The sequence below is a fragment of the Oncorhynchus mykiss genome, chromosome 21 (genome assembly GCF_057628025.1).
Source record: "Oncorhynchus mykiss isolate SJ-2025 chromosome 21, ASM5762802v1, whole genome shotgun sequence".
Taxonomy (NCBI): Eukaryota; Metazoa; Chordata; class Actinopteri; order Salmoniformes; family Salmonidae; genus Oncorhynchus; species Oncorhynchus mykiss.
In genome coordinates this window covers 5,630,533-5,657,692 of record NC_143042.1, presented here as the reverse complement: position 1 = coordinate 5,657,692, position 27,160 = coordinate 5,630,533, and the positions used below count along the sequence as shown (strand labels likewise).

The window sequence follows — 27,160 nt, the reverse complement described above, 5'->3', positions numbered from 1 at the left end:
ATGTGAAACGGTACGGAGAGAGTCTACGGATGAGACCCCAAAAAGTACAGTCTAGTGCTCAAAACAAACCCCTGACTCAGACGTTACAAGAGGCTTTTGCCCGCGGCACAGCATATGGCAAAGAATCACGAAGATGGAAGGAGATAACAGCTGCCGTTACAACTTACATCTGCAAAGACATGGCCCCAATTTACACGTTCGAGAAACAGGGGTTTTGTGAGTTTTGACCCAAGGTACCAAATGCAAATTAATATGTTTTTTTATTTAATTTATTTATAACTTTTATTTAAAAAGCCTGCAAGTCAGTTGGGAACAAATTCTTATTTTCAATGACTGCCTATATTTTAGGCCTGTATTTATTTTGTTTGCAACTATAGTTGAAGTGTTTTCTATTTACCTTTTTTGTTGTTGTTTTTAAACATTAATATTTTATTTTGTTTCATGCTTAATTGAAAATTTGCGCAAAGGTACTAAATAATCAAATATGAGTAAGTACCTTTATTGGTTGAGTTTAATTCAAAATGTAATAAGAAATGGGCCTTTACGTGTGGTCATTTTATATAAACTATTTATTCATTGAATTGACAGAAAATGTGCTATATCGTGATATGTATCGTTATCGGGATATGAATTGACCTATGTCAGGATATGAGGTTTTGGCCATATCGCCCAGCCCTAGCCTGCAATTTTCACTATGTCACAACGTTTGGTTCTCAGACTGCTTTTACAAGGTTAGGGATAACCTTCCCTTGACCTTTGCCCCCTACTATGGGTCGTCCACTAACCCATGTTTTTCCTACCCCTCCTCCTTCTCCCTGCAGGTGAGGAAGTACAAGGGCATGATCCTGGAGGACCTGGAGAACGCCCTGGCCGAGCACGCACCCCCCGGGGGGGAACTAACCTCCGAGCTGCCCCCCCTCACCATTGACGGCATCCCCGTCTCTGTGGACAAGATGACACAGGTGAGCCCATAGAGAGATGATACACTTGACACACACAGCTATATTTATTCATGTTTATGGGTGAGATGAGAACCCTCGTCTGGCCAGCAGATGGAGCCAGTTGGTTATAAATCCCTCACTGCTCAGACTATGGTTTCATGCTTGGCTACGCTAGAAAATGACATGCTTCAAGGTCAAATGCCCCTTTTAGGTCAATTTTGTCAAGGTTTTCACCTGTTCTCATGATGATAGTTGCCACTAGTTTCTCCAGCATGAGTTGCTCGTTAGAACTATAGATCCTATTTGATTCTAGTTTGTAATCTAATGTTTTCATGAGACAGATTTGGAATCCACAATGAGCCAAACAAGGCTTTCCGATATGCCCATTTTAAGAGGCAGATATCCTCCATTTGGCTATCAGGGTGTGGTGCCAGTCCAGTATGTGAGAGAAAGTAGTGTGGACCAGGACACAACATTCAGAGTCCTGATCTGTAGGCACGAAGCGGACTGAAACAGGGAGGTGCTATCTGAACTTATCCAAAAAGTAAGAGGCACTCATTTTTGTTTTTCCTTTCCAAAGTGTTTTGCTTCGCTGTGCCCTAATGAACACAGCCCAGAGATGGCTCACAGAGTAGTCATCATCCCAAGTGGCGCTAGCTTGTTTACTTCACTGCTGACACAGTCATTGGATCGTCATCATCAGAGACTTGGTACCATGCATCGCCCTCAGAGACACTACCCCAGGGCGAGGGGACAGAGGCAGCCAATCACTGAGCCCTCAGGGATAGAAACAGCCAATCACAGGGCCCACAGGGAGAGGAGCGGCCAATCCTGTCTCCTCTGGGGCAGGCGTGATAGAACCAGGAAGAATCTCTATGGCTGTTGTTTTTTTGTGTTTTTTGAGTTGAGTTGAGTTGAGTTGAGGGGAGGAGGATCTGTTGCCTTACTTCACTCTGCCAAAGCTGGTTGGCAATGGGGTTACCGAAGGTGGTTTTATTATTTTATTTCACCTTTATTTAACCAGGTAGGCCAGTTGAGAACACCTTTATTTAACCAGGTAGGCCAGTTGAGAACAAGTTATCATTTACAACTGCGACCTGGCCAAGATAAAGCAAAGCAGTGCGACACAAACAACACAGTTACACATGGAATTAACAAGCGTACAGTCAATAACACAATGGAGAGAAAAAATGGGAGGAAAATAGTCTATACAGTGTGTGCATATGGCGTGAGGAGGTAAGGCAATAAATAGGCCATAGTAGCGAAGTAATTACAATTTAGCAAATTAACACTGGAGTGATAGATGTGCAGATGATGATGCGCAAGTAGAAATACTGGTGTGCAAAAGAGCAGAAAAGTAAATAATAACAATATGTGGGATGAGGTAGGTAGATTGGATGGGCTAATTACAGATGGGCTATGTACAGCTGCAGCAATCGGTTAGCTGATGTTTAAAGTTAGTGAGGGAAGTATCAGTCTACAATTTTTGCGATTCGTTCCAGTCATTGGCAGCAGGGGAATGGTCGGCCAAAGGAGGTGTTCAAATCAAATGTATATATATCCCTTCGTACATCAGCTGATATCTCAAAATGCTGTACAGAAACCCAGCCTAAAACCCCAAACAGCAAGCAATGCAGGTGTTGAAGCACGTTGGCTAGGAAAAACTCCCTAGGAAGAAACCTAGAGAGGAACCAGGCTATGAGGGGTGGCCAGTCCTCTTCTGGCTGTGCCGGGTGGAGATTATAACAGAACATGGCCAAGATGTTCAAATGTTCATAAATGACCAGCATTGTCAAATAATAGGTCTGGGAAAGGGCAGCACGTCCGGTGAACAGGTCAGGATTCCATAGCCGCAGGCAGAACAGTTGAAACTGGAGCAGCAGCATGGCCAGGTGGACTGGGGACAGCAAGGAGTCATCATGCCAGGTAGTCCTGAGGCATGGTCCTAGGGCTCAGGTCCTCAGAGAGAAAGAAAGAGAGAATTAGAGAGAGCATACTGCCCCAGAGGAGACCGGATAAGACAGGAGAAGTACTCCAGATATAACAAACTGACCCTAGCCCCTCGACACATAAACTACTGCAGCATAAATACTGGAGGCTGAGACAGGAGGGGTCAGGAGACACTATGGCCCCATCCGATGACACCCCCGGACAGGGCCAAACAGGAAGGATATAACCCCATCCACTTTGCCAAAGTACAGCCCCCACACCACTAGAGGGATATCTTCAACCACCAACTTACCATCCTGAGACAAGGCCAAGTATAGCCCACAAAGATCTCCGCCACGGCACAACTCAAGGGGGGGCGCCAACCCAGACAGGAAGATCACATCAGTGACTCAACCCACTCAAGTGACGCACCCCTCCTAGGGACGGCATGAAAGAGCACCAGTAAGCCAGTGACTCAGCCCCTGTAATAGGGTTAGAGGCAGAGAATCCCAGTGGAAAGAGGGGAACCGGCCAGGCAGAGACAGCAAGGGTGGTTCGTTGCTCCAGAGCCTTGCCGTTCACCTTCACACTCCTGGGCCAGACTACACTCAATCATGTGACCCACTGAAGAGATGAGTCTTCAGTAAAGACTTTAAGTTTGAGACAGAGTTTGCGTCTCTGACATGGGTAGGCAGACCATTCCATAAAAATGGAGCTCTGTAGGAGAAAGCCCTGCCTCCAGCTGTTTGCTTAGAAATTGTAGGGACAATCAGGAGGCCTGCGTCTTGTGACCGTAGCTTACGTGTAGGTATGTACGGCAGGACCAAATCGGAGAGATAGGTAGCAGCAAGCCCATGTAATGCTTTGTAGGTTAGCAGTAAACCTTAAAATCAGCCCTTGCCTTAACAGGAAGCCAGTGTAGAGAGGCTAGCACTGGAGTAATATGATCCAATCTTTTGGTTCTAGTCAGGATTGTAGCACCCGTATTTAGCATTAACTGAAGTTTATTTAGTGCTTTATCCGGGTAGCCAGAAAGTAGAGCATTGCAGTAGTCTAACCTAGAAGTGACAAAAGCATGGATTAATTTTTCTGCATAATTTTTGGACAACGTTTCTGATTTTTGCAATGTTACATAGATGGAAAAAGGCTGTTGGCTTTGGGGATGACCAGTGAGATATACCTGCTGGAGCGCGTGCTACGCGTGGGTGTTATGGTGACCAGTGAGCTGAGATAAGGCGGAGCTTTACCTAGCAAAGACTTATAGATGACCTGGAACCAGTGGGTTTGGTGACGAATATGTAGCGAGGGCCAGCCTACTAGAGCATACAGGTCACAGTGGTGGGTGGTATTTGGGGCTTTGGTGACAAAACGGATGGCACTGTGATAGACTGCATCCAGTTTGCCGAGTAGAGTGTTGGAGGCTATTTTGTAAATTACATCGCCGAAGTTGAGGATCGGTAGGATAGTCAGATTTGCGAGGGTATGTTTGGCGGCGTGAGTGAAGGAGGCTTTGTTGCGAAATAGGAAGCCGATTCTAGATTTAATTTTGTATTGTCGATGTTTAATATGAGTCTGGAAGGAGAGTTTACAGACTAGCCAAACACCTAGGTATTTGTAGAGTTCCACATATTCAGAACCGTCCAGAGTAGTGATGCTAGTCGGGCGGGCGGGAGGGTACGGGCAGCAAACGGTTGAAAAGCATACATTTGGTTTTACTAGCGTTTAAGAGCAGTTGGAGGCCACGGAAAGAGTGTTGTATGGCATTGAAACTCGTTTAGAGGTTTGTTAACACAGTGTCCAAAGAAGGGCCAGATGTATACAGAATGGTGTCGTCTGCGTAGAGGTGGATCAGGGAATCACCTGCAGCAAGAGCGACATCGTTGATATATACAGAGAAAAGAGTCGGCCTGGACTACAGGCCCCCCCCCCCCCCCCCCCGATTTAGCACACTGAACTCTGTCTGAGAAGTAGTTGGTGAACCAGGCAAGGCAGTCATTTGAGAAACCAAGGCTGTTGAGTCTACCAATAAGAATACTGTCATTGACAGAGTCGAAGGCCTTGGCCAGGTTGATGAAGACTGCTGCACAGTACTGTCTTTTATCGATGGCGGTTATGATATCGTTTAGTACCTTGGAAACCAGATTGCACAGCGAAGGTACGTTGGGATTCGAAATGGTCAGTTATCTGTTTATTAACTTGGCTTTCGAAGACTTTAGAAAGGCAGGGCAGGATGGATATAGGTCTGTAACAGTTTGGGTCTAGAGTGTCACCCCCTTTTAAAGAGGGGGATGACAGCGGCAGCTTTCCGATCTTTACGGATCTCGGATGATACGAAAGAGAGATTGAGGTTGAACAGACTGGTAATAGGGGTTGCAACAATGGCGGCGGATAATTTTAGAGAGGGTCCAGATTGTCTAGCCAGCAGATTTGTATGTGTCCAGGTTTTGCACTGGGGGGGGGGGGGGGTCTGGAGCACCTGGAGAGCCAGGTCAAAGCAGTATCCCAGGACACTCAACTGGCTGGGGCCAGAGTGACGGGAGAGTGTGCGTTTTGTGGAGATGCAGTCTGTCGACTTCTACTCTGCTGAATAGGTGTTTCTTTCAAAAGAGATGATCTCAATGAGACAAACCTGTATACATGTAAAGGTTCAATATAGTAGTGGAGTGGAAGACATGGTTGTGCAAGGAGAAAGGCTCAAATAAGAGGTGGTAAGATGGATAGGGATTGAGTGACAACCAGGGAAGGGGAGTCAGCCTGACTATCCCTGGAGAGGCTCATATGGCTGGGTTTGGGGAGTTCACGAGAGGGCCCTGGTGGCTGGTGGTATGAAGAGCCTAGGAGCAGCAGGTGAGTCAAGAGACCAGCCAGGGTGAGCCAGCCCATAATTACAGCTCTTTGGGTTTGGAGTGGCTGGCTGTTGATTGGCTGATAGCCTGCCGGATTAGACTAAAGGGAGGGGGGTTAACGCAACACAGTCACTGTAATTAGGCCATCTGTCCCCCAATCCCCCCCCTCACCAGCTACAGGTGGAGAAACAGAGGCGCTGAGGAGCTTACTATAGCTGTTGCTACCTGCTACATTAGTAAACTAGTCTTTGTCGGTCTCCATTTTATAAACTCTGACAAATGTGTGTTTCTGTTATTTTTCGAGAGGGTTTCTCCAAACGCTAATTCACTGGCTGCAACTACAGCAGGACGGAGACGAAGACGGGTCAGAATGGCTTTCTCAAAAACAATTTATAGTATGATATGTTATCACCAGAGGTTACCCATCCATGTTTCAGACTATCCAGAGCCAGTCAAGGCACCGCCATTTTGTCTACTCTCTCAGAACACAGAGCAAACTGGATAGCTGTGTGGTGATTCTATTTTTAGCCAAATTTACTCAGTGATGTCAATGTGGGTAGATGCTGCAGTGGTCCCATCCCTACCCCGGCCCCAGTATTACCAGGGACACTGAGGACATGGGGACGAAACCCACTCCAGCTGGGTAAGACACACACACACACCACACGCACAGGGGACTGGTAAGGTGCGCGGGGGTGTGTGTGTTCCACCCCCTTCGTCTCCCAGGCAGAGGGGGAAAATCAGAATAAATAAATGAGGCCTCTTATGCAATAGTTTGGATGAGTCCAAGCAATCAGGCTTCATTGTGGTTAGTCTTCAATCCTAACTGTTCAGCGTACAGTACAGAGTACAGCACACCACTTAAACAGTAGGGAGAATGAATGAAACATCACTGGTTTAAAACTACCACTGAATCTCCTCTGGTGTCTACAGCAGTCTGTTAACATGTTAATCTCACTGAATCTCCTCTGGTGTCTACAGCAGTCTGTTAACATGTTAATCTCACTGAATCTCCTCTGGTGTCTACAGCAGTCTGTTAACATGTTAATCTCACTGAATCTCCTCTGGTGTCTACAGCAGTCTGTTAACATGTTAATCTCACTGAATCTCCTCTGGTGTCTACAGCAGTCTGTTAACATGTTAATCTCACTGAATCTCCTCTGGTGTCTACAGCAGTCTGTTAACATGTTAATCTCACTGAATCTCCTCTGGTGTCTACAGCAGTCTGTTAACATGTTAATCTCACTGAATCTCCTCTGGTGTCTACAGCAGTCTGTTAACATGTTAATCTCACTGAATCTCCTCTGGTGTCTACAGCAGTCTGTTAACATGTTAATCTCACTGAATCTCCTCTGGTGTCTACAGCAGTCTGTTAACATGTTAATCTCACTGAATCTCCTCTGGTGTCTACAGCAGTCTGTTAACATGTTAATCTCACTGAATCCCCTCTGGTGTCTATAGCAGTCTGTTAACATGTTAATCTCACTGAATCTCCTCTGGTGTCTACAGCAGTCTGTTAACATGTTATTGAACTGAGGTTAATCTGGCCAGCGCAAAATGGGTGTGTTTATCTGGATGTTGTCATGTGTTATAGTACAGCTGATGGAGACTACAGTGTCAACTATTGAGGCGGTTCAGGTTTTCTGCCCAGAACAGGGGTTTGTTCATTTGGGCAGGCAACAGAGAAAAGTTGTAAAATGTTTTTCAGCGGAAAACGAAAGAACGCAGTCCAGGTGGTCCCTCCAGGTTTCAGTCTGTTTTCTTCCATCTAGTGCCACCCAAGTTCAGAGCCATTAGGCCAAGATTGTGTTAGTTCATCAGTCAGGGAGGCAGACTGGAGCCTCAGTCATAGACTGGCCTGTAGATAGACCTCAGTGCAGTGTGGTCTCCTTTTTAGAAATCTTATTTCTGGGCCCAGTCCACCTCAGCAAGCTGCAGGTAGGTAATCAGTACCTCTTTCCTCCCCCTAGTCAAGGGCACGTGTGTGTGTACCACTCACCCCCATATCTTGTTTCCTCTGGTCAGGCCCAGCTGCGAGCGTTCATCCCAGAGATGTTGAAGTATTCGACGGGCAGGGGCAAGCCTGGCTGGGGCAAGGAGAGCTGCAAGCCCATCTGGTGGCCAGAGGACATCCCCTGGGCCAACGTGCGCAGTGACGTGCGCACTGAGGAACAGAAACAGAGGGTGAGGTTGAAAACACACTTTCCCTGTGAATTGACTCCCTGGTATCATTACAATGTTGAATATGGTAGAGAGGTAGGAGGATTGACTCCCTGGTATCATTACAATGTTGAATATGGTAGAGAGGTAGGAGGATTGCCTCCCTGGTATCATTACAATGTTGAATATGGTAGAGAGGTAGGAGGATTGCCTCCCTGGTATCATTACAATGTTGAATATGGTAGAGAGGTAGTAGGATTGACTCCCTGGTGTCATTACAATGTTGAATATGATAGAGAGGTAGGACGTTGTGGAGGTTAAAGGGTCTTTGAGTGGAGACGGTTAGAGAATAATAACTTGGTGGGACAGAGTTCTACCAGGGACAATCCAACAATACTAACTTGGTGGGACAGAGTTCTACCAGGGACAATCCAACTATAATAACTTGGTGGGACAGAGTTCTACCAGGGACAATCCAACTATAATAACTTGGTGGGACAGAGTTCTACCAGGGACAATCCAACTATAATAACTTGGTGGGACAGAGTTCTACCAGGGACAATCCAACTATAATAACTTGGTGGGACAGAGTTCTACCAGGGACAATCCAACTATAATAACTTGGTGGGACAGAGTTCTACCAGGGACAATCCAACTATAATAACTTGGTGGGACAGAGTTCTACCAGGGACAATCCAACTATAATAACTTGGTGGGACAGAGTTCTACCAGGGACAATCCAACTATAATAACTTGGTGGGACAGAGTTCTACCAGGGACAATCCAACTATAATAACTTGGTGGGACAGAGTTCTACCAGGGACAATCCAACTATAATAACTTGGTGGGACAGAGTTCTACCAGGGACAATCCAACTATAATAACTTGGTGGGACAGAGTTCTACCAGGGACAATCCAACTATAATAACTTGGTGGGACAGAGTTCTACCAGGGACAATCCAATTATAATAACTTGGTGGGACAGAGTTCTACCAGGGACAATCCAACTATAATAACTTGGTGGGACAGAGTTCTACCAGGGACAATCCAACTATAATAACTTGGTGGGACAGAGTTCTACCAGGGACAATCCAACTATAATAACTTGGTGGGACAGAGTTCTACCAGGGACAATCCAACTATAATAACTTGGTGGGACAGAGTTCTACCAGGGACAATCCAACTATAATAACTTGGTGGGACAGAGTTCTACCAGGGACAATCCAACTATAATAACTTGGTGGGACAGAGTTCTACCAGGGACAATCCAACTATAATAACTTGGTGGGACAGAGTTCTACCAGGGACAATCCAACTATAATAACTTGGTGGGACAGAGTTCTACCAGGGACAATTCAACTATAATAACTTGGTGGGACAGAGTTCTACCAGGGACAATCCAATTATAATAACTTGGTGGGACAGAGTTCTACCAGGGACAATCCAACTATAATAACTTGGTGGGACAGAGTTCTACCAGGGACAATCCAACTATAATAACTTGGTGGGACAGAGTTCTACCAGGGACAATCCAACTATAATAACTTGGTGGGACAGAGTTCTACCAGGGACAATCCAACTATAATAACTTGGTGGGACAGAGTTCTACCAGGGACAATCCAACTATAATAACTTGGTGGGACAGAGTTCTACCAGGGACGATCCAGCTATAATAACTTGGTGGGACAGAGTTCTACCAGGGACAATCCAACTATAATAACTTGGTGGGACAGAGTTCTACCAGGGACGATCCAGCTATAATAACTTGGTGGGACAGAGTTCTACCAGGGACAATCCAGCTATAATAACTTGGTGGGACAGAGTTCTACCAGGGACAATCCAACTATAATAACATGGGACAGAGTTCTACCAGGGACGATCCAACTAGAAGTTATGTGGAAATGACTTCTTTACTGTTTAAAATATGTTTAGTTATGAAGCATAGGTATCAATGAATACAAATGTACATTTTGTTTCGTGAGTTACTTTTTTACATAAAAGACAACAATATACAAAAAAGTATACCATCAGAATATCATTGCAAGGAAATTACTTAAGTATTGCAACTAAAGCCCAGACTGAATTCAGCTTCGTTTCACTCCACTATATCAATTAGTAAAGTTAAACTACAGTGAAACGTATCGTAATTCTGTCTGGTTTGTGTTTCCTGTACTCTTGAAACCTAATCTACCAGTCCCCTTGTATAACATCTCCTTTTGTTGTGGCGCCCCTTGCTAGGTGTCGTGGACGCAGGCGCTGCGGACCATCGTGAAGAACTGCTACAAGCAGCATGGACGCGAGGACCTGCTGTACGCCTTTGAGGACCAGGTGCCACAGCACACGGCCATGACGACAGCCACCCACAGCATCACCCACCTGGTGCCCTCACAGACCGTGGTGCAGACCATCAGCAACCCCGACGGCACCGTCTCCCTCATACAGGTCAGGTTTCCCATAGGTACAGATCTAGGATCTACCTTAACCAATATTTGGTCAAGCTCCGGGGTAAAGTTTCCCCTCGGAACAGATCTAAGATCAGCTTATTTTTTAGTGGGGAAATGCTAAACTGACCCAAGATCAGCGTCTAGGGGCAACTTAACCCTACTCCACAGATCAGAGGTCACCTAAACACAGAGTCAAGATTAGGGTCCCAACATTCCGTGAATGTTCGCAAAGTTCCCAGGTTTTTCAGAAATCCCGATTGGAGGATTCCCTGAATCAGAAGGGAATAAGCTGGGAGGGACTTATCAACCTGGGAGTCCTCCAACTGGGATTTTGGAAAGACCTGGGAACTTTGGGTGTGTTTCCGGAATTTTGCAACCCTACTAAGGATCCAGATGGCGCAGTCCTCCCTCTCTAAGCGGCCGGCAGGCCTCCCCCTCTCTAGGCGGGCGGCGGGGCCTCGCCCCCTCTAGGCGGGCCGCGGGGCCTCGCCCTCTCTCGGGCGGGCCGCGGGGCCTCGCCCTCTCTCGGGCGGGCCGGCGGGGCCTCGCCCTCTCTCGGGCGGGCCGGCGGGGCCTCGCCCTCTCTCGGGCGGGCCGGCGGGGCCTCGCCCTCTCTAGGCGGGCCGCGGGGCCTCCCCCTCTCTAGGCGGTGATTAAATATGCCCTGGATGATGATTTGGAGGGATATAATCCATGGGAAGGATTTGGCTGTTTTGTACTCAAGCCAGGCTGCCCATTGTAATCTCCCTTTCCCCACTCCTCTCTCTCTCTCCACCATCTTCTCTCTCCCTCTCTTTTTCCCTCTCTGCCCCTCAGGTGGGCACAGGGCAGACGGTGGCCACTCTGGCCGATGCCTCGGAGCTGCCAGGCACAGTGACCGTGGCCCAGGTCAACTACACTGTGAACGACGGAGAGGTACACACACCACACACCTCATCAGTCTCTCAGAACACAAACACACACACACACACTTACAAATACACACACTTGTAGAGACACCTGATTCTCCTATCTGATGACTGTATGCCGTTGTAATGGCAGTCCCTCCTGTGTGTAGGGTGTGTTACTACTATTCTGTGAGGAGTGTTAGATGTTACTGTCTCCAGAGTAGTGAACATAGTGTGTAGCTGAACGGTTTCTCTAACTGGCTCCATTACACACTTTTAGGCATTATGCCCCTTTACACCTTATCACTTTTAGAATAAATAAATACTAAACGATTTTGATGGCGTTTAAAGCCTGAAGGTCGTTTTTCTGCAGTGTGCGGACAGCGTTTCCTCTTTTTGAGATGCTAATGTTAACCATCTCCTGATTCCTAATTGGCATATATCATTCCTCACCTCTCCTCGGCAATAGTTGATGTGTGGTGAGCTTTCTGGCGCAAAGGGGCAGTCCAGACCACACCCAGGTGGGTTCTACACATTGGTCATGGATGAGGTGATTTCCCCCTTACTATTTAAAGCGCTGACAGGGATTTTTCTGCCATTGAAATCCTTGGGCGGGCCTCCTAAACGTTTTATCGGGTCACCTAAGTCCATACAGTGAGGGAGAGAAACGTTTTTATTTTTTATAGATTTTCAGGATGGAAAAACACTTTTCAGTGTAAACTTAAACGACAGATATAACGGATGTAGAAAAGACAATAGAGATATATATATATATTAGAACATGATCTTTGAGAACTAACAATCACTTTAGCAGTATTGATTTTATTATGTTTGAGCAAAATAACACAGCAATAACTGCAATATCTTCTCTCAGCTCCATGGAGAAATATGTAGAACTACAGAAAATTAACTTTTAAAAACCCCCGAAAAATGATCTCCGCTCCATGGAGAAATGTGAGCACTGCAGGAAATTAACTTTTAAAACCTCCTGAAAATGATCTCAGCTCCATGGAGAAATGTGTAGAACTGCGGGAAATTGGCTTAAAATGCAAACAATACTGTACACCATCAAGATGAGGGCCTCTTAAATTCAGCTGCGCCTACGGGCTGACTGCGCCCGTTGCCACGCCCACCACCTAAGCCCTTTTTTGATCCAGAAAAAACCCTGCGCTGATGTAAAAAGCGCCATAGAAATCAGTCTTGTTTTTGTTTCATTATGTTAAGTGTTGTACAACATGCAACACTGTGGTATACCTTACACTCTGGGATCCTGCGATACTGCTAGCCATAGATGTGCACGCATGGATAAATAATCCTGTTGGTTTATTGTCTTATTTCATTTTCAAGAGATGATCAATACAAGGCTTTGGTTTTAAACACAATTTTATATTACTCAAAACTTTTATGCGTTCTGGCCTCCCGAGTGCGCAGTGGTTTAAAACACTGCATTGCACTGCTAGAGTTGTCCCTACAGACCCGGGTTCGAACCCGGGCTGTCGCAGCCGGCCGCGACCAGGAGAACCATGAGGCAGCACATAATTGGCCCAGCGTTGTCCGGGTTAAGGGAGGGTTTGGCCGGCCGGGATGTCCTTGTCCCATAGCGCACTAGCGACTCCTTGTGGCAGGCCGGGCGCATGCATGCTGACTTCAGTCGCCAACTGTACGGCGTTTCCTCCGACACATTTGGTGTGGCTGGTTTCAGGGTTAAGCGAGCAGTGTGTCAAGTAGCAGAGCGGCTTGGCGGGGTCGTGTTTCGGAGGACGCATGGCTCTCGACCTTCGCCTCTCCAGGGTCCATAGAGGAGTGGCAGCGATGGGACAAGATTAACTACCAATTGGATTTCATGAAATTGGGGAGGAAAAAACAGCTTTTAATCATTTTAATCAACAAAAGAAAAAGCCTTTATGCGTTGTCTGAATATGTTCAACAACAACAACATTTTTATTGTCATTTGCATGATCTGGTATTTGTAGGATTGTCGTATCACTGTGCCTTGATCTCTTGCTGAGGAACATGTCATATTTCCTGTTCTGTAACCCTGAAATGATGCAACTTCATACTCTGTTTCAATATCATTGCTGAATAGCAAGTTCTCTCTACTCTTCACCAGAATATGTCGGTGTGTCGCACGTTACCGATGGAGGTGTCGCCACAGTTTATTGTAAGCTGCAGATCTACTTCACATTTTATGTTCATTGACTACGACAAATGTTTGTCGAAGGATCACAATCATACTCGTTTTTGTTTGTCGTAGTGTAGAAACACCCTAACTCTGCCTCTCTCTGTCACTTTCCCCCTCTCTTACTCTCTCCATCTCTCTTACGACTTCCTCTCTCCATCTCTCACTTGCTCTCACCCACCTCTCCCCCTCCTCTCTCCCCCTCTTACCATCTTTTTTCTCTCCCTCTCTCTTACCCTCTTCCTTCTATTGTATTTCCCTCTCTCCCCCTCCCTCTCTCTCTTTCTTCCTCCTTCCCCCTCCATCCCTCCTTACTGGCCAGGTTGAGCAGAACTGGGCGACTCTGCAGGGTGGGGAGATGACCATACAGACCACACAGGCGTCCGAGGCCAATCAGGCGGTCGCGTCCCTCGCTGAGGCCGCTGTCGCCGCCTCCCAGGAGATGCAGCAGGGAGCCACTGTCACCATGGCACTTAACGGGTAGGGCGTGTTCATTAGGGCACACCGTCACCATGGCATTTAATTGGGTAGGGAGTGTTCATTAGGGCACACCGTCACCATGGCATTTAATTGGGTAGGGAGTGTTCATTAGGGCACACTGTCACCATGGCACTTAACGGGTAGGGCGTGTTCATTAGGGCACACTGTCACCATGGCATTTAATTGGGTAGGGAGTGTTCATTAGGGCACACCGTCACCATGGCATTTAATTGGGTAGGGAGTGTTCATTAGGGCACACCGTCACCATGGCACTATACAGGTAGGGAGTGTTCATTAGGGCACACTGTCACCATGGCACTTAACGGGTAGGGAGTGTTCATTAGGGCACACCGTCACCATGGCACTATACAGGTAGGGAGTGTTCATTAGGGCACACTGTCACCATGGCACTATACAGGTAGGGAGTGTTCATTAGGGCACACTGTCACCATGGCACTTAACGGGTAGGGCGTGTTCTGGGGGGTTGGTCTAAAGGGACAAGCAGGGTCGTCCAGCCAGGTGAAGGAAATGTACAACTCAACAGCATTGTGGACAATCAGGCCAAATGCTGTATCTGCACTGAGTCTGGGAGTAGGTGACTATTGAGAGTACTTAGTCTGGGGGACCAGCCTTCATAATGACAACACACAGATACCACAGCCATTGGATGACCCATCCATGTTTACTTAAAGGCCTAGTGCAGTCAAAAATGTGACCAACTGGGCCTGGCTTCATGACGTAATGCACAACTTCATACGGACCTTCTGATAGGACAAGGCAGAGCCCTGTTGGTCAGGTGACCCGTGGCTGTGCCTCTGGCGCTATTATAAACCATCTCAATTCCCCCAGGCTCCACAGCGGACTGCTATTGGTTCGACTACTGTAGGCTAGTTGGTGAATGATGCCCTCATGACCTGTGGACCCATTAGCTGAATACTGAGAGTAAAGATACTCACTGGCAAGGACTGCAGGACATCGGCCTTCCTTTGTCAATACATGTGTTTTACCCAAGAGCTACTGACAGTTATCAGTGTGTATCTTTTGAGCTACTGACAGTTATCAGTGTGTATCATTTGAGCTACTGACAGTCCTCAGTGACTGCTGCCATCTCTAACAGGTTTCTCTTGTGAAATAGATTTGATGTCAGTGAGACTAAACTGTATATTTAAATGTTAAATAAAATACAAACTCTGTAACCATGGTATAATGTTGTTACAGAATGTCATTACCTAACACACTGTGTCAATCTAAAAACATCCAAACTGAATGAAACCTGCAGAAACATTTTGAGATTGGGAGAAATGTAATTCTGTAAACAACGTGCACAATGCACACATCTCCTGCTGCACTGCTTGGGGGAGGGGCTCTCTGTGAGCTTAATGCAGGATGCTGGTACAAGGGTGTGGAGTCAGAATCCTGCTGTCCCAGAATGCCGCAATGGGATTGAGGTATGGTCACCGCCCAGGTGCTCTCTCCTCTCTGTTTATAACGGAGTAGGATGAAGTTGCCCGTAGACGCTGATTTTGGGTCAGTTTAGCATGTCCCCCACTGACGGTCAAAGGCCCAGCCCGGGGCAGTCAAACTGACGGTTAAAGGCCCAGCCCAGGGCAGTCAAACTGACGGTTAAAGGCCCAGCCCGGGGCAGTCAAACTGATGGTTAAAGGCCCAGCCCGGGGCAGTCAAACGGACGGTTAAAGGCCCAGCCCGGGGCAGTCAAACTGATGGTTAAAGGCCCAGCCCGGGGCAGTCAAACGGACGGTTAAAGGCCCAGCCCGGGGCAGTCAAACTGACGGTTAAAGGCCCAGCCCGGGGCAGTCAAACGGACGGTTAAAGGCCCAGCCCGGGGCAGTCAAACTGATGGTTAAAGGCCCAGCCCAGGGCAGTCAAACGGACGGTTAAAGGCCCAGCCCGGGGCAGTCAAACTGATGGTTAAAGGCCCAGCCCGGGGCAGTCAAACTGACGGTTAAAGGCCCAGCCCGGGGCAGTCAAACTGACGGTTAAAGGCCCAGCCCGGGGCAGTCAAACTGACGGTTAAAGGCCCAGCCCGGGGCAGTCAAACGGACGGTTAAAGGCCCAGCCCGGGGCAGTCAAACTGATGGTTAAAGGCCCAGCCCGGGGCAGTCAAACGGACGGTTAAAGGCCCAGCCCGGGGCAGTCAAACTGATGGTTAAAGGCCCAGCCCGGGGCAGTCAAACGGACGGTTAAAGGCCCAGCCCAGGGCAGTCAAACTGACGGTTAAAGGCCCAGCCCGGGGCAGTCAAACTGATGGTTAAAGGCCCAGCCCGGGGCAGTCAAACGGACGGTTAAAGGCCCAGCCCGGGGCAGTCAAACTGACGGTTAAAGGCCCAGCCCGGGGCAGTCAAACTGACGGTTAAAGGCCCAGCCCGGGGCAGTCAAACGGACGGTTAAAGGCCCAGCCCGGGGCAGTCAAACGGACGGTTAAAGGCCCAGTCCAGGGCAGTCAAACTGGTGATTTCCTGTGTTTTATGTATTTAAACTGAGGTTGGAATAATACTTTGAAATTGTATAAATTATGATAATGCCATTTTAGTGTCAGAGCTGTTTGAAAACACCGCCTGAAATTTCACCATGCGGTAAATTAGACCAATAAGAAAGAGGCTTCCAAACATCTGCCAATAACAGCTGAATTAACATTTTCCCCCAAGTTCTTGCTTGAGAAATTGCCCTTTATTAAGAAGCTTATTTTAGTTTAAACCGTTTTAATTGAAAACAATCATGTAAGGTACTTATTTGTTACCCAGAAATGATATGATATTGAGATAAAAACACCTGCATTGGGCCTTTAAGGACAGTGCTTACATTAGCAATGAGGCATCTTACAGCGTGAATAAAGTGCATCTAGGTGTATTCATATCAGCAAGCGCTGACACAAGGCCCTGGGGTCTGGGCCGTAACAAGGGAGGGCAGGCAACTAGGCTGAAGAGTGTTATTCCCATAGTCTCTAATTGCATAGGTAGTTCTATAACACCTGTGATGTCAGAAAGAGGGGACAGTTGGAGCAGGAAACTAAGGGTCCCATAGGGACATGGGGTCAGCTGCTTTTTCCTCCCATTTCAGTGTTTAATTTTAGTTAATTAATTAGCCGTTACCTTTGTACTCAACTGCCTCGCCTGGTTTCTGGGGGTGTTAAGTGGTTGCTAACCAACCTAATCAGCCACTACATTTATTACTCAGGAAACCACTGCTGAATGAGATTGCGTTTTTCACAAAAGTGTGGTAACGGGTGTTTGTGAGCTAAACAGTAAAACTGCTAAAAACTGGTTTAAAGTCATTTGCTTTTTTGTAACCTATTGTGTGTACTAAGTGTGAAGATGCTGGCGGTGCACTCGTCGACACTACGGTAGATGCTGGCGGTGCACTCGTCGACACTACGGTAGATGCTGGCGGTGCACTCATCGACACCACGGTAGATGCTGGCGGTGCACTCCTCGACACCACGGTAGATGCTGGCGGTGCACTCGTCGACACTACGGTAGATGCTGGCGGTGCACTCCTCGACACTACGGTAGATGCTGGCGGTGCATTCCTCGACACCACGGTAGATGCTGGCGGTGCACTCGTCGACACTACGGTAGATGCTGACGGTGCACTCCTCGACACTACGGTAGATGCTGACGGTGCACTCGTCGACACTACGGTAGATGCTGGCGGTGCACTCCTCGACACTACGGTAGATGCTGGCGGTGCACTCCTCGACACTACGGTAGATGCTGGCGGTGCACTCCTCGACACTACGGTAGATGCTGGCGGTGCACTCGTCGACTCTACGGTAGTTTGGAGTCATTTCCTCCAGTGTCTAGGAGTTCCCATTGGGGCTTGTTACAGGAGTCCCCTTCCCTCCCTTAATCCCTCCTGGTTACCTCATGTGAGCAGTGCGGCACTTTGCCAGAACCTTCCGTCCCTGTTTCCCAACCCCCAGTGCCCACTGAGGAGGGGAAATGTTTTTTTTCTCTCTCAAAAAGAGAGGTTACTTTTATCTTAGTGGATGTCCTCATTATGACAGAATAGTAGAAAATGGGATGTCAATTATTTTCAGTGTGATCTTTATGTTCTATAAATGTGAGCTGTAAACAGTCATTCTATGAATCGTTGTGGGTGAAACTCTTGTGTGTTGATTATATTTCCTGTGTCGTTTGGCTGGAAGAGGAATTAGAAGTCAAAGAGTGTTATAAAGTGTCCCAATGCAGAGCCAAATATGTGCAATGGTGCGCTGCCTACTCCCCTTCAGATGTTGGGAGTTGGAGTGGGTGTTTGGGTGAGAGTGTTGGGCCTCTGGTACCACCATACAGTCAACTGTAGGCTAATGTTGGGCCTCTGGCACCACCATTCAGTCAACTGTAGGCTAATGTTGGGCCTCTGGCACCACCATACAGTCAACTGTAGGCTAATGTTGGGCCTCTGGCACCACCACACAGTCAACTGTAGGCTAATGTTGGGCCTCTGGCACCACCATTCAGTCAACTGTAGGCTAATGTTGGGCCTCTGGCACCACCATTCAGTCAACTGTAGGCTAATGTTGGGCCTCTGGCACCACCATACAGTCAACTGTAGGCTAATGTTGGGCCTCTGGCACCACCACACAGTCAACTGTAGGCTAATGTTGGGCCTCTGGCACCACCATTCAGTCAACTGTAGGCTAATGTTGGGCCTCTGGTACCACCATACAGTCAACTGTAGGCTAATGTTGGGCCTCTGGCACGACCATACAGTCAACTGTAGGCTAATGTTGGGCCTCTGGTACCACCATACAGTCAACTGAAGGCTAATGTTGGGCCTCTGGCACCACCATACAGTCAACTGTAGGCTAATGTTGGGCCTCTGGTACCACCATACAGTCAACTGTAGGCTAATGTTGGGCCTCTGGCACCACCATACAGTCAACTGTAGGCTAATGTTGGGCCTCTGGCACCACCATACAGTCAACTGTAGGCTAATGTTGGGCCTCTGGCACCACCATACAGTCAACTGTAGGCTAATGTTGGGCCTCTGGCACCACCATACAGTCAACTGTAGACTAATGTTGGGCCTCTGGCATCACCATACAGTTAACTGTAGGCTAATGTTGGGCCTCTGGTACCACCATACTGTTGGGGCTTGGGTTGTTGTACCCTCTTCCTATAATTGTCATTGTCCACCAGTCTGTCAATGTTGTTTGGATGCGTAGGGGGGACACATAGCCACGCCTCACCTCCTTGCCATCTCTAAGGTGTGTGTGATTGTGTTGCAGTGAGGCTGCGGCCCATGCAGTGGCGACGCTGGCTGAGGCCACCCTACAGGGAGGAGGTCAAATCGTTCTGGCCGGGGAAACGGCGGCTGCTGTAGGGGCACTGACTGGAGTGCAAGATGGCAGCGGTACGTACCACACAACCTCTCAACAACTATTGTCAGGTAATTGACTCACCTGTATAAATCAATGTGAAATACTCTACTGACACTCCTCATACCATTCAAACAACGCTCCCCTGACATTACAACGCTCCCCTGACATTACAACGCTCCCCTGACACTCCCCTGACATTACAACGCTCCCCTGACATTACAACGCTCCCCTGACATTACAACGCTCCCCTGACATTACAACGCTCCCCTGACATTACAACGCTCCCCTGACATTACAACGCTCCCCTGACATTACAACGCTCCCCTGACATTACAACGCTCCCCTGACATTACAACGCTCCCCTGACATTACAACGCTCCCCTGACATTACAACGCTCCCCTGACATTACAACGCTCCCCTGACATTACAACGCTCCCCTGACATTACAACGCTCCCCTGACATTACAACGCTCCCCTGACATTACAACGCTCCCCTGACATTCAACGCTCCCCTGACATTACAACGCTCCCCTGACATTACAACGCTCCCACAACGCTCCCCTGACATTACAACGCTCCCCTGACATTACAACGCTCCCCTGACATTACAACGCTCCCCTGACATTACAACGCTCCCCTGACATGACAACGCTCCCCTGACATGACAACGCTCCCCTGACATGACAACGCTCCCCTGACATGACAACGCTCCCCTGACATGACAACGCACCCCTGACATGACAACGCACCCCTGACATTACAACGCTCCCCTGACATTACAACGCTCCCCTGACATTACAACGCTCCCCTGACATTACAACGCTCCCCTGACATTACAACGCTCCCCTGACATTACAACGCTCCCCTGACATTACAACGCTCCCCTGACATTACAACGCTCCTCTGACATTACAACGCACCCCTGACATTACAACGCACCCCTGACATGACAACGCTCCCCTGACATGACAACGCTCCCCTGACATGACAACGCTCCCCTGACATGACAACGCTCCCCTGACATGACAACGCACCCCTGACATGACAACGCACCCCTGACATGACAACGCACCCCTGACATGACAACGCACCCCTGACATGACAACGCATCCCTGACATGACAACGCACCCCTGACATAAAATAATAATAATGCTTTCGGGAACTCACACTGGCACCTCCCATCCCTCAACCTACCTCCCATCCCTCAACCTACCTCCCATCCCTCAACCTCCCGTCCCTCAACTTACCTCCCATCCCTCAACCTACCTCCCATCCCTCAACCTAATCCCTCTCTGCCTTCAGGGCTGGTTTCCTGTCTCTTCACGTCAGTCCCCTGTCCTACAGTGGGCCATGCCCCTGCTGGTGACAATCCCTACCCCCTTCCCACACACACACACACTCCCCCCCCCCCCCCCCCCCCCCAGGCACGGGGGCGTTGTCATCTCCCTGAAGTGCTCTTGCTAAAGAGGCTTTGATCCACTCCATTATCAGTCTATAGTCTAATCACTGGGCCAGCTGTCAGCGCCCTGGGACCGGACAGCAACCGGCCTCATGGTGACACACACACTGTCCCCTCCACCATTGCCCACAGGCTGCATTGGGAAGAAGGCCACTAGCAAAGGCGTGTCTTTAAACACCCAAAGCTGATTAGCAAGCATTACAACTACATTTAAAGAAATGGACATCAGGAAGCCTTCTTCCCCCCCCACAATGTGCCTGCCCATCATTTTACAGTCACTGCATTGCATTGCAGTGAGAATCTAATGCTTTTCTCCTAAGTGAAGTTAAAGCTGTCCCTATTGGGTGTGGTTCTACACCTGCATTGCTTGCTGTTTGGGGTTTTAGGCTGGGTTTCTGTACAGCACTTTGAGATATCAGCTGATGTACGAAGGGCTATATAAATACATTTGATTTGATTTGATATGTTTCACAGGAGTGACAGACGGTATGGCCGACAAAAAACATGTTCCGATTTGGACATGCATCATACTGTCATTTGCAAAATGGCTACCCTTTTTAAGACGCCCATCTGTTGGGTTGTCACTAGTTACCACAGCCACAACGTTGTAATTATGGCAAAACCCCGCCCCTTTCTACAATTTATCCTCTTAAAATCTGATTTTAAACCTAACTTTAACCACACTGCTAACCCTAACTTTAAGACCAAAAAGCCCATTTTGACTTTGTGGCTGTGTTATCTAGTGGAAACCCAGCCACTCTGTTTCATGAATGGACGGGGGGGCAGCAGAACCGAGGAACCTGAGTCTAGGAAAAGGCATTGTGGGATAGCTGGAGCCCCTTCCGTGCCCCATCATTCTACAATGGTAGTTTTAGCCAGTTGGTAGAAGCCACAGCGCTAAACCTCCCTCCCTTGTAGCTTCTGATGTTAGGCTGCATCACAAATGGCACCCTATCCCCAATATAGTTCACTACTTTTTTCCAAAGCGGTCACAAGTAGTGCACTGTATAGGGAATAGAATGCCATTTGGAGCTCATCCTTTAGTCTGTTAGCTAGCAGCAGGCCCCACTCAGCTAACAACCAGCCCCTTCACCTGTTGGCCCAGTGCTGCTCCTCTCCTGAGCCTGTTGACCTTTACCTAATCACCGTAATGGAGGAGTGGAGGGGCCACTGTTTGAAGTGCTGCCTGATTGGCTAGCTTTGTCCCTAGCACACATACACACTCGTCGACCATGGCCCTCAATGTCACAGTAAGTGAAGTGTGAGCGGCTTGGCCTGGTACTTGACTCGGTAAGCACCGGGCTCTCTCTCTCTTTCTCTCTCTCTGAATGCCAGGCTACTGCATATTGACAACATGTAAACTATATTTAGTCTCCAAATGTTTATTGAAAACATAATTACATTTGCACAATGAGCGCTTGTCTCAAATACATTGTTAGTTGTTGGTAAGCTAGCTAGCAAATTGTGCCATATTAGCATTGACTTGAAATCAGTCAAGACATGGTAAACTTACTATGCCAGACTGCCCCCCCTATTGTAAGCCCTGCTACTATACAATCATCACAGCCAGTCGATCAACTCAACTTGATTCTGTCACGTAGCTGGACCAAGGGGGCTTGTTAGACTACTACAGAGGGGGACCTGGGGCTTCATTTAGAGAAAGCACATACGCTCAGATTGATCATACGAGTCGACCAAATGGATTTACTTGGCATTACATTTAGTGATTTTATAAATGAAACATAATTGAGACTTTATTAATGTGTCTGTAGACAGACACTGTTTAAATTGAGTTTCTCACGTTACATTTTAACACTAAAATGTGGTGTTTAAACTAATCACATGTTGTAAAGGAGGGGTCTGGATCCTTCACCTAGTGGATAAGGTAAAGAGGTGTGGGTTATCATATTGCTGATCACATTTATGCATCATTTTCAAAATGCCAGCATTAGTTATCATTATGCCGGTGTATCACTGAAATGTGGAATGACCCCGAGCATCCGCCCGCCACCATACCCAGCTATGACCTCCTTCCCCTAGCCTGTGACAGCTTGTGGGGCTGGGCAGAGACCCACGTGACTGCAGTAGTAATCCCCAGGCATAGTCTCTCTCACACACACACACTTACACACAGCTGGGCAGGGAGGAGAGGCAGTCAGGCTCAATTGGACCATTGTTCTGCAATGCAGCCTCTCTAAAATGGCTGCCTAAAGCGGTTTGACTCTAGCATGGCTCTCTCTCAGGCACTAACCCCACCTTAAAGACCCTCATGGACCAAGGCACTTCACAGCAGAACTAAAATGGCCAATCGTCATTTGTCCATTTCATCGGCCCCTTTGTCAATACTGCATTGTATGTGTGGCCAAAATATAGAATAGCATAGAAAAATGGGTTGTCCTCTCATTCTGGGAAATTAATATTTCACTTCACAATTACATATCAGACCAGAAAATATGGAATATAAATGTTTATTAGGATCCCCATTAGTTGACGCCATGATGTCAGCTCGTCTTCCTTGGGGTCTGACACATAACTAAAAATACATTTTCAAACAATTACAATTAACGACATTAAACATTGTAGAGGTCCTGGGCTGGCATGGTTACTACACGTGGTCTGCGGTTGTGAGGCTGGTTGAGCGTACTGCATTAAAAAACCTCTTTCGTATCGTCTGAGATCCCTAAAGATTGAAAAGCTGCAGTGGTCATCCCCCTCTTCAAAGGGGGAAACACTCTAGACCCAAACTGCTACTGACCTATATCTATCCTACCCTGCCTTTCTAAGGTCTTCGAAAGCCAAGTTAACAAACAGATCACCAACCATTTAGAATCCCACCGTACCTTCTCCGCTATGCAATCTGGTTTCAGAGCCTGTTATGGGTGCACCTCAGCCACGCTCAAGGTCCTAAACGACATCATAACCGCCATCAATAAAAGACAATACTGTGCAGCCGTCTTAATCGACCTGGCCAAGGCTTTCGACTCTGTCAATCACCACATTCTAATCGGCAGACTTAACAGCCTTGGGTTCTCAAATAACTGCCTCGCCTGGTTCACCAACTACTTCTCTGATAGTTCAGTGTGTCAAATTGGAGGGCCTGTTGTCTGGACCTCTGGCAGTCTCTATGGGGGTGCCACAGGGTTCAGTTCTCGAGCCGACTCTTTTCTCTGTATACATCAATAATGTCGCTCTTGCTGTTGGTGAGTCTCTGATCCACCTCTACGCAGACGACACCATTCTGTATACATCAGGCCCTTTTTTGGTCACTGTGTTAACAAACCTCCAGACGAACTTCAACACCATACACCTCTCCTTTCGTGGCCTCCAACTGCTCTTAAATACAAGTAAAACTAAATGCATGCTCTTCAACCGATCGCTGCCCGCACCCGCCTGCCCGTCCTAGCATCACTACTCTGGACGGTTCTGACTTAGAATATGTGGACAACTACAAATACCTAGGTGTCTTGTTAGACTGTAAACTTTCCTTCCAGACTCATATTAAGCATCTCCAATCCAAAATTAAATCTAGAATCTGCTTCCTATTTCGCAACAAAGCATCCTTCACTCATGCTGCCAAACATACCCTCGTAAAACTGACTATCTTACCGATCCTTGACTTCGGCGATGTCATTTACAAAATGGCCTCCAACACTCTACTCAGCAAACTGAATGCAGTCTATCACAGTGCCATCCGTTTTGTCACCAAAGCCGCTGCTAATGACTGGAACGAATTGCAAAAATTGCTGAAGCTGGAGTCTTCTATCTCCCTCACTAACTTTAAGCATCAGCTGTCAGAGCAGCTTTCCGATCACTGCACCTGTACATAGCCCATCTGTAAATAGCCCACCCAACTACCTCATTCCCATATTGTTATTTATTTTTTGCTCCTTTGCACCCCAGTATCTCTACTTGCACATTCATCTTCTGCACATCTATCACTCCAGTGTTTAATTGCTAAATTGTAATTATTTTGCCAATATGGCCTATTTTTTGCCTTACCTCCCTAATCTTACTACATTTGCACATGCTGTATATAGACGTTTTCTACTGTATTATTGACTGTATGTTTGTTTATTTCATGTGTAACTCTGTTGTTTGTGTCACACTGCTTTGCTTTATTCTTGGCCGGGTCGCAGTTGTAAATGAGAACTTGTTCTCAACTGGCCTACCTGGTTAAATAAAGGTGTTCTCAACTGGCCTGCCTGGTTAAATAAAGGTGTTCTCAACTGGCCTACCTGGTTAAATAAAGGTGTTCTCAACTGGCCTACCTGGTTAAATAAAGGTGTTCTCAACTGGCCTACCTGGTTAAATAAAGGTGTTCTCAACTGGCCTACCTGGTTAAATAAAGGTGTTCTCTACTAGCCTGCCTGGTTAAATAAATGTGAAATAAATGGAATAAAAAACATTTAGGTAGATGGAGAACAGAAGAAAAGGCTACTTTATACTCTTTAAACATGTCTAAGCCTGTATCCCCCCGTCTCTCTCTCCAGGCCTGGTGCAGATCCCAGTCAGCATGTACCAGACGGTGGTTACCAGCCTAGCCCAGGGGAACCGGCCCGTACAAGTGGCCATGGCGCCTGTGGCCACACGCATCGACAACACGGTCACACTGGACGGCCAGGCGGTAGAGGTAGTGACTCTGGAGCAGTGACACTGAATCCTCCCTTGGCAGGTGTGTTCCACTGGAACAAAGTCCCAAAATGGCCGCCGCCGGGAGCTGAGGGAGGGATAGTCCGTTTTCACCATAGAGATAGATAGAGGGCTCATCTTTGTATCTGTGCCATTATAGCATCTGACAGCATGGGCAGTGCCATTGAGGCCATCTCCATTTTTGAATTAGTCCGTTTTCCTCTTCACGATTGACTGATCCCTCCTGATAACCCGTTATGACATTACTCTGTCAGTGGAGGATCAGCCCATGAAGTTGGAAGTTTCCACCCCCCACCCCCCCAGTTGACTACATTAAAATGGTGGAAGCCCTAAATGGCACTGCCCATGCTAATACAGCCTTTTGGCCAGTAGAGGCCTCTATCATTCTCTATGGTTTCCACATGCTGCGCTCTGTACAATGTAAAAATATATATTTTTTATGTACATCTGCAGGGGAATATAAAGTGACGGATTTATCAATGCATTGTTTACTGTGTGTGTGTGTATATAGTAGATGTGTTTTTTTGTTTGAATGTCCTTTTTTAGCTTTGATGTTGAGCATTGTGTGACATGGGTTAGAGTATTTAGTATTTATTTCTGCACACCTTAACATTTACTTAAAGAATAACCAAAAAGCCCAGGGGGACGCCACCACCACCAATTCACCTTTCATTCTGAACCTATATCACAGTCCCATTAATGACGTTTTGGTACTGTGTCTATGTGAGTGTTATTCCATGTTTGTTATAGAATGCGGTTACCAAATCACAATCACTCTCTGCTCTGTTGTCATGGACTTCATATGCAATCAGGTTGTGCCGAAACCCAGGAACCTTTCCACAAATTCCACCCCCTGCTATATTAGTCAATGTTCTTCTTGTACCCTGGATGTCTACGAAGCATCCCAATTATCAACTGTCCACTGTAAGAACCTTCACTGCCTAGAATGATTCCAATGAAACATTACTTCTGAAATATGTTACCTGTTGTTGTGTGGTTTATTGTACTGTAGTCCACTCCACACACACACACTGGGATTTGTGAAGACTCAGGATTTATTAGTACGGTATTTTTTTGATGACCTGTCTAGGCAGCCATTTTGACTCCAGAGAATATCACAACTGGTTTCTCCAATGCATGAGTAGCTGTCCCTTGAGTCTTTTTGTATTTTTTTTAACAAAAACGTTCCTTTTGATGTCAGTGGTAGGAACGTATTCTAAATCGTTTTATAAATGGAGGGGGGCCGTACTGTATACCACAGAGCATTCTATGACTTTTGTATTTGTACAGAATATGTGTGCATTGGTCTGGTCTGATATATGAATAAATTCAGCTCACTACAGAGAATCCTCTCCGTAGAATGAATGATTTAGGAAATCCATTAGGTGACTGAATTACACCAAGCATGCAGTCCATGTGATCGCCCAATAAAGTGACTACTGTTCACCGGTCACACTAGCCAGTGTCATCATTGAAATCTGAAGGTGAAAGACTTCCTTTTCCAAATCCCTACTATTGTTCTTCACATCATACACTATATTGGTCGTTGTTGGACTTGTTGGTCCATGCCCCTCTTCTTCTACATGGTTTATCGATGTAGTTACCCTGCCATGAGAACTCCATGACCTCTATACACTCCACTGTCATCCCCCTACCCGCCACACACACTCCGAGCCTGTCGTGACGGACGGTCAGGGTCCTGGTTACATCATAAGCTGTATTGCACTGTGCAGCCCTCCCCGTGGTTAAAGCCTGGGATTTGCTAGCTGGGTCCTTCTGTTGCGGAGTGGGAGAGAGAGAGACGTTGGTTCGGGCCCTAATCCGTCAGGCGTCAACACACAT

At 47.3% G+C, this 27,160-nt stretch overlaps 1 protein-coding gene across 18 annotated transcripts in view; it reads left to right on the top strand.

Moving 5' to 3' along the window:
- The window catches only part of LOC149972961 (nuclear respiratory factor 1), a 32,998-nt gene extending 6,229 nt beyond the window's left edge, over nt 1-26,769 (top strand). For 2 of the 18 annotated variants that reach the window (XM_090213600.1, XM_090213601.1), the window contains exons 5-13: nt 822-962; nt 7,742-7,900; nt 10,115-10,318; nt 11,137-11,235; nt 11,677-11,757; nt 13,318-13,368; nt 13,709-13,866; nt 19,115-19,275; nt 25,159-26,769. In XM_090213600.1, the coding sequence (XP_090069726.1) occupies nt 822-962; nt 7,742-7,900; nt 10,115-10,318; nt 11,137-11,235; nt 11,677-11,757; nt 13,318-13,368; nt 13,709-13,866; nt 19,115-19,275; nt 25,159-25,319 (1,215 nt within the window). In that variant the 3' untranslated portion in view covers nt 25,320-26,769. Of the gene's footprint in view, nt 1-821; nt 963-7,741; nt 7,901-10,114; nt 10,319-11,136; nt 11,236-11,676; nt 11,758-13,293; nt 13,369-13,708; nt 13,867-19,114; nt 19,276-25,158 lie in introns of all 18 variants that reach the window. The other 16 variants (XM_090213612.1, XM_090213613.1, XR_016490122.1 and 13 more) reach the window with 15 other exon arrangements.
- The last annotated feature ends 391 nt before the right edge of the window (nt 26,770-27,160 follow it).